Source organism: Triticum urartu, chromosome 4A (genome assembly GCF_056163025.1).
Source record: "Triticum urartu cultivar PI428250 chromosome 4A, HENAU_Tu73, whole genome shotgun sequence".
Lineage (NCBI taxonomy): Eukaryota > Viridiplantae > Streptophyta > Magnoliopsida > Poales > Poaceae > Triticum > Triticum urartu.
Window position 1 is genome coordinate 567,066,094 of NC_141876.1, and position 8,101 is coordinate 567,074,194.

The 8,101-nt window shown below is 47.9% G+C and overlaps 1 protein-coding gene across 1 annotated transcript; it reads right to left on the reverse strand.

Annotated features, from left to right (window-relative positions):
* Window positions 1-4,902: 4,902 nt before the first annotated feature.
* LOC125531654 (protein indeterminate-domain 7-like) lies at window positions 4,903-7,439 on the reverse strand. The gene is made up of 3 exons (XM_048695976.2): window positions 7,298-7,439; window positions 6,263-6,659; window positions 4,903-5,821 (listed from the first exon to the last, which is right to left on the reverse strand). Exons 1-3 carry the CDS (start codon window positions 7,437-7,439, stop codon window positions 4,903-4,905), a joined length of 1,458 nt encoding a protein of 485 aa, XP_048551933.1.
* Window positions 7,440-8,101: the final 662 nt, after the last annotated feature.

The window sequence follows — 8,101 nt, forward strand, 5'->3', positions numbered from 1 at the left end:
TGCGGGCGGCCAACAGGGGCCTCCCCCGGTTCTCAGCTTCACGACCAGCAACTCGCACAGCACGCAGGCGGCGCCATTGGTGTCTCCGGCGGCGGCGCCATTGGTGTCTCCGGCGGAGGCGGTATTCGTGTCTCCGGTGCCGACGCGGGCATTGGAGCTTAATGCACCCGGGTGTACGCCGGGCGGCACCTCGCCAACAAGCGCCCCCTCCGTCAGTTGCACGCCCGCCGTTGGCGGTGCCTCGACATTAGCCGAGCTCGACGGCATCACGGTAACCAAGCCTCTCGGCCGATGACTTCATCTCCTTGCCTTTGACTAGGCATCCCTGACGCCCTGTACATGTTTTTGCAGGGCACCGCCGACGTTCCTTGCACTCTTTTGCACTTCGTGGGTGCCGAGTTGGTCGATGTCGCCAAGGGCAGAATCATTCAACCGGGCAACCCCATGTTCCACGGTAATCCGATGCCACCCACAATGTATAGGGTTGAAGTGGTTCGGGTGCTGCCAGGCTGCGACGAGATGTTACCTCCGATTCGACCCGCTGGGGCCGACAAAGAAGATGAGATGACCTTCAGCACCTGCGTAAACTGGCCCCTGCTTTGGCCGAAGAGCCAGATTCGTTTGGGGGCGGGGGACACCACCCCACAGATAAGACCGCCAGTCGTGCCGGCGCCAAGCCATGGCAAGAACGCCGCAACGCTACCGGACCTGCCGGACATCCCTATGGCACAGGATCCGGACAGCCCTATGGCACAGGATCCGGACGACGACGACAACGACGACGGTACATTTACCAAAGTTGATAAGTACTTTGCCGAACATGGGTACGCTGACGAGTTCTGCGGGCCTCTTTCTCAAGAACCCAACCAAGACGACCGCGATCTAGCTGGTACGGCGGAGAAATCCAATTGCAATAGGCGTCGTCTGGCGTTCAGTTCTCAGGACACGCCTCCAGCTCCCGCCTTCACCGAGCCTCAGATAGCTGAGGTGCGAAATATTATCAGCCCCAACACGCTCAAGAAGGCGGTCTGTGAGCAGAACTCGGTCCCATTACAGGAGATCAAGAAGAAGGGACGGAAACGAAAGACTAACAAGGGCGCCGGTGCGAGCCAGCCGACACCGAGTTTGATCCGTGCCCAGGACGGGCCACCTTCACCTAAGGATATCTCGAGGAGGGTGCATGTGGCGGGTAGGGCGATGCTACCACCAAATATGCTGAATGCTGCAACCGGTGCTATGCGGAGTCTGCACGACAGTGTTCTTTCTTTGGAGAAGCGGCGTCTCAGAGAGAAGGATGTGGCATACCCGGTTTTCGTGGCCAAGGTGCCAGAGGGCAAGGGCTTTGTGGATGGCGACATCGGGGGTACGATCGTCCTGTGGTTTGATGATATCTTTGCTATGTTTAACCTTCATCCGCTGCACTACACCTTCGTTCGGCTGTTTTCGCTGAGTATGGAGATGCGGATCATTAGAGACAAGACCCCGGATATCATGATAGTCGACCCCTTCTACATGCGTGCCAAGCACTTGAGCAGCGCTGGGGACCGCCAAGTTGCGAGTTCACACCTCGAAGGCGTCATTCTGGCAAACCCAGATAAGGATAACTTCCTTGTGGCTTACTTTCCCGAGAAAGTCATCCCTTAACCGCCCCGTAACATATGATTTCTTAGATTTCGATCGTTCTTGTTTTTCTAACATTCCGTGTTCTGTGCAGTGACACACATTGCACACTCATCCTCTTAAGCCCGAAATATTCCATGGCCACGTATTTAGACCCGAACCGTAACTCCAAGATAGACTACACAAATGTCAAGAAAGTTCTTGATGATGTTCTCCCCGCCTACGCCAAATCTGGAGGCACCTTCACCAGGGCAGTTCGTAAGTACGGCAAGCACATGTTCTCACACAATACGAAGTTCTGCTGCGTCAAGCAGCCGCCTGGCGGTCAGAAGGATGCCTACTATGCCCTCCATCACATGCGGGCGATCGTAAGGGACCATCATCAACTTCTGCTACCAGATAATCTCAAAGATTGGGCCGCGAGCTTGTCGGCAGTCCAGGACGCGGACCTCAGACAAGAATTCTTTCGCATCCAGTCGGAGTTTGCGGACATCATCCATCAAGATGTCCTTCATACCTCGGGGCAGTTCTTCCTCAGATATCAACCGTCCAACAGTGAGATGGATGAAATGCTACAAATGCAGGGTGACAACGACCGCGATTTCATGACCATCACGACAGACAGCGGCTTCATCCACGTTCCTGTCCGATGAGTCGAGTCGAAAGTAGTGATGTGTAGTTCTGAAACATTAATTGGCTCATGTTGTAATTATACTTTAATGAATTCATATGTCTCTTTGGTTTGGACAGTCGTTCAACTTAGATGTAATCGATGCTATTTATTAGTAGGACCATGAATCGTGCTATTAATGTCTTACTTTTCTCTTCCGATCCTTTTGTTGCATACTTACATATTGCTTATGTATTGTCTGTTGTTTGGCTTGTGCATAGAGATGCCGTCGTATGTCGTGTACAAGGGTAAGGTTCCCGGAGTCTACGACGACTGGGAGGAGTGTCGGAGACAGGTTCACCGTTTCAGCGGTAATAGTTACAAAGGGTACACCACTAGGACGGAGGCCGAATCTAGATACGCCCGCTATCTAGCGGGAGAGAGGAGAGAGCGTTGGAGGAACCGGATGAAGACCAGTTTGATCGTGATGATGCTCATCGTGATTACCACAGCTCTCTTCTATGTGATGGTAGTTTAAATGATCGATATCGACTTGTAATGTGAAGACAAACTCGATACTCGCGGTCTAGAGACTTATAATGTTTTATCTTTGTTCGGTCTTTTGAATTCGGAGACTAATATGATGAATTGTATTCGGAGACTAATCTTCTATTGTATTCGATGAATCTGATATTGCTGTGTGCTGCTGTCTATATTCTGTCTAATAATATATTTTATATTCTGTCTCATAATATATTTTGTAACCTGCGCAAAAATCAGAAAAGGAAAAAAAACCAAATATTCATACTAATGGCGCATCACCACCAGGTGCGCCATTAGTATGCCAAAGGATACTAATGGCGCATCAACAGAGAATGCGCCATTAGTATGACAAAGCCATGCTTACGTATGCCCCCCCGGGAGGCACACTAATGACGCATGCTGTTACATACTAATGGCGCACTAGTTGGTGCGCCATTAGTATACCAGATACTAATGGCGCACCTGTGGTGCGCCATTAGTAAGATATACTAGTGGCGTGCTACTAATGGCGCACTGGTAATGCGCCATTAGTAGGCAAAACCAGTGCGCCATTAGTAGGCCTTTTCCTAGTAGTGCGTGTGGGCGAGTTGGAGAACGCCCACACGTGTGGGCGTTAGTGTTTCCGTAAATATGGCCTTAAAGCTTCGGAAATGTTAACGCACACACGTGTGGGCGTTGACCATCTTGACCACACGCATCCATCACCGTCCAGTACTATATGCACGAATCTTGACACAATCTGGCTGATTTTTTGTGCCACGTAGGACAAGGCGTGTATGTGGTGTGTGACATAGTTCGTCCACACATCCGTTTTACCACACGGAGGGGCCGGTGTGTGGGCGTTTAGCAGTTCACCCAAACACCAGTTTTCAGTCACGCACAAGGGCTGGTGTGTGGGCATTTGTCATCTCGCCCATACGCCCGTCTCCTCTCCCACACGTAAGCTGCTAGTTGCCATGTGTTTTTGCAGCGCACATGGCAACTGCCTCTAGTGTGCTTTATAAGCAGGTGGCAACTCTCTTTTTTTACCCGAGTTGCCATGTGTTTTTGCAGGGTACACGGCAACTGCCTAGTGTGCACGTAAGCAGATGGCAACTATCTTTTACCGAGTTGCCATGTGTTTTTGCATGGTACATGCCAACTGCCCCAACGTGTACGTACATGGCAACTGCCCTAACGTGCACGTAAGCAGATGGCAACTCTTCCTTTTTACATGGCAACTGCCCTAGCATGCTTGTGAGAACATGACAACTCTCTCAACTGCCTAGTGTTAGTATGTGGCAACTCCTAAAGTTATGAAATCATGGCAACTACATTAGATCAGACCATACATGGCAACTGCAGTTGAGCAACCATGGCAAATGCAGTTGTCCGACATGGCAACCGTAGTTCAGCGACATGGCAACTGCAGATAAACGAACATGGACGAGGGTCTGGACCATGGCAACTGCGGGCGCGCGGTGGGCGTCACGCGTCGCATGCGGGACCAGAAGGGTATGAGGCCTGACATACGGGCGTGTGGGCGTTATCAACTTCGCCCACACGCACGCGTGTGAGAGGTTCAGGAGGGAAAAAAAGATGTGTGTGGGCATTAGTTGTTTTGCCCACACGTAGGTGTGTGGACTGGTTGCTGTCCATGCCATACGAGGCGTGTGGCACAACTATCTGATACACCACACGTGTGGCAGTTATCGGGACCCTAAAGCTTAGGGCAAGGGCTAGGGATGCTCTAAGGAATACTCTGTTGTTTACTTTGAATGACTGTTTTTATAACATTGTTGATCCCAACTATTCTTGAGCTGAATACATTGATCTACAATCTACATCCACCGAATCAAATTTTTGTGCCAACTTCTTCCAAAATATTTATTAATATTTATGCTAAATGAAAATACAATAGTTTCTTAAATCTGCCCTGAATGGCCTGGTTATGGTGATAAGATTACCTGGCTACTTTCTGATTTTGCCAATAAAATTGTATCTCTATTTCTTGACCATATTCAAGCTAACAATACACATGGTGCACTGTCTCTCATACATGCTATACCTTCTTAATGGCCAATTCTGCACCTCGGGCAGCTTAGCTGAAACTGAACTACCAGAGTAAGGAAACCGTTTGCATCACAGCATCATGAATCCCACATAGGTTTGTCCAATGCAGTGGAGTCAAGCGATGATTCATGGTAAGAATACATATGCTCCTGATTTTTCTGTTGCTCATCAGAATAGCTCAATGCTGTCACATCCGTATTATAGGTCCCAGAGCTTATATCCAAATTTCCGTTGCCTCCTAACCCTAGAAAGTCCTGTGTTAGGCCCGCATCTCCTACCCCTGAAATGTTTTCTTGTCTGTTGTGCTGCGTTTGGATATCAGGCATAATCTGAGGGCTCTCCTTCTCTTGTCTCATGGAAAATGGGTTGTTCATGAGCCCAATTAAAGGCACGGTAGTCGGTGTCATCATGCCGCCACTGGTCCATGCTGAGTTGATCAAGATATTGTTGTGACCATTCATGCTCTCATCTTCCGCGGCCTTCATGCAAACACTGTTAGCTGCTGAATTCCCCATAGAATCTCCTTGGCTTCCGGAAGATATGCCCATATGGTCTCTAGCACTGGTGAAGTTGTTTGCGAATCCTTTTAAAAGCAATGGTGAAATGGGATCCTGGCTGGTCTTTGCCCCCATCTCTGCAGCTTTCTGTAGCAGGGCTGTCGCGGACATGTATGGGGAGTTCATGGACATGTAAGGGTAGCCTGATGCACTTCCATCAAGTGGGAATCCTGGATCCTTGGGTGGTATCTGGTTGGAGAACAAGGCAGTGTTCCTTGTGATGAGAGCATAAGGAGATAATGATCTTAGATGCATGTCTGAGTTGTGGTCGTTGCTGGACATGTTTGCAACCATATCAGTGGGGCTAGGCACCCCATGTGAATACATGTCATGCTGACCATGCAGACTTCCCACCATTGTAGCTAGGCTGTGGTTAACCCTTGAGTTGTCTTCGGCTAATACATCGCAGAAGGCTCGATGCGTGATGAAGCTATCCTTCCTACATTGACATAAAGTAGAGTTAAATGTCGTGTTCCAAGAAATGCTGCATTTTAAATGGCATGGCTGCGGTGAGCTCGATGGCTAGTCTAATATGATACTCATCAGGGCCTGCCACAGATGCTAAAATATTGCGATGCATTGCTTCAAATAGTATGTAAACTGTGTGAATATGGAAAGCTAATCTAACAAACAAGATTTTCCTTCGTAAGCAACAGAGACATAAGCTACATATAGCATGTGATTTTCAGTTGCAATTAGCTGCAGATTATGCGTCTGCATTTTGTAAAAAAATGATGTCAGTAATCCGGTCTACAATTACTGTTGTCTTACCGAATGACCTTAATGTTCATATGTATCCTTGATAAAAATATTTGTTTTTCATGGTTAACGATGCATTTGCTTGAATTCTTGGTGTGATTGTCCGAAGTGAGAAGCATACCTTGAGAAGATAGTTCCGCAATCACATCGGTACTCCTTGGTGCCACATATCTTAGTGTGAGCCTTCCAATCAGATTGGACAGCATACTTCTTCGAACATCGGTCGCACTTCCACTTCTTCTCCCCATGCTTCCTGGAGAAGTGCTTTTTTATGCCGGTGAGATCACCCAAAGCTCGGGTTGCATCATGGTGCGGGCAGGTGACCTCGGGGCAGATATACACCTTCTTCTTAGCGTCAGTGCTGCTTCTCTGCTTGAGCTTCCATGGCAGATTATGACCCCTCCTGTGGAGCTGGAGGTTCTGGTCTCTCTGGAAACCCTTATGGCAGACTTCACATATGTATCGGTTTGTCGCAACGAGTGTCTTGGGTGATAAAGCTACTACTTCCACGTCTGGGTCTGCAAGATGGACATCATGAAACCAATGTTAGGTTACCACAGATTGGAACACTCTTTTTTTTGTTCATCACTTCAGTTTCTGACCTGGCTAGTATGTTGTGGGTTCATTTAGCAATTCAGTATTGTAAATCAAAGTCTGTTCTTTAGTATCCATTTGCAATCCCTTTGTACCATTTGTGTGTTAAAATTAGAAATGTGATTGGCGGTCTGAACTTGAAACTACAATTTGCTTTATTTTGTGATGCTGAGTTGGCAAATACTACATCATACTCCTATGGGCGGAACTCATTCAGGTTCGTGTTTTTTTATTTCTTTAAACTATAGAGCTACATGTTTTGAGAAACCGTAGATAAATATAGAAGTAATAACATAAATTTCTGTTATGAAACAGTAAAACATAACATCATGAGTTCGTTGGTCAAATCTATACAACACTGAACAAGGACAATTTGATCTTCCATATCTCAGTTGCTAGGTACTAAGAAAGATACAGTATGGTAAAGTTGAGACTTTCTAACAAACCATGCACGGTCGCCATTTTAAACATTCATCTGGTGCATCTCATTGTTATATTGCACTTGCACGTGTGTTCATCAGACCAACAATAGTTGAAACTTGAGTTGAGGCAACATATATACCTGGATTCCCTGGATGACCTCGCCTCTTTTTCACCACGGGCATGGCCGCCGGGTCGCCTCTGCTCGGCCCCGCCGCGCCGACCTCGAGCTTCGGTTGCTGCTGGAAGCTGCTCAGGGACTCTTCCTCGGACGTGTGCGACATTGTTGGGGACTTGAGTTGCTGGCTGTTCCAGAGGGTGCCAGCGTAGTGAGGGGTGGATGCTGGATTTTATGCACAACGGTGAGACTGCAACCGGACAGCAGGTAAACGGCGAAAATCCCCTCCCAGTCCGTGTCAAGGACGGCAATGCTCGCGTTCAGTATTAGAAAACAATGGAATCAGAATCTGGTTTCCTCCTTGGCACGGAATGTTCTGTTTATCTTATTTATTTCACATGAATTTCCCCCAGATCAGACATAAATAAAAATGAAGAGAAAAGTAGTCTTTAGCTGCTTGTTCCTACTGTCGCAGTTCGGTACTGTTACGTGCATCATGCAGATTGTACGTAGATAGGCCCCTGATTTCAGCTACCACTGGGATTACTGAGATCGCTGGTTTTTCCTAGTGAGATTAGCACCTTGTAATTATCGACGGGCGAGGATCAAGTGCATGTCATGTTTCACCCTGGGTAAGTAAATCAATTGGGCGGTCGACGTCGAGGACGATCTCCAAGATGCTTAACTGATAATGCAGTTTTCTGGGGACAATGTCGCCATCAGACAGACTGATTGATGAATAAAAATGGTTGTATCTGTACTCGAGAGCAGGCAGGAGACGGTACAAGTAACAAAGGGAGAGATCCGGGAGAAGCGACAAACCGTTGG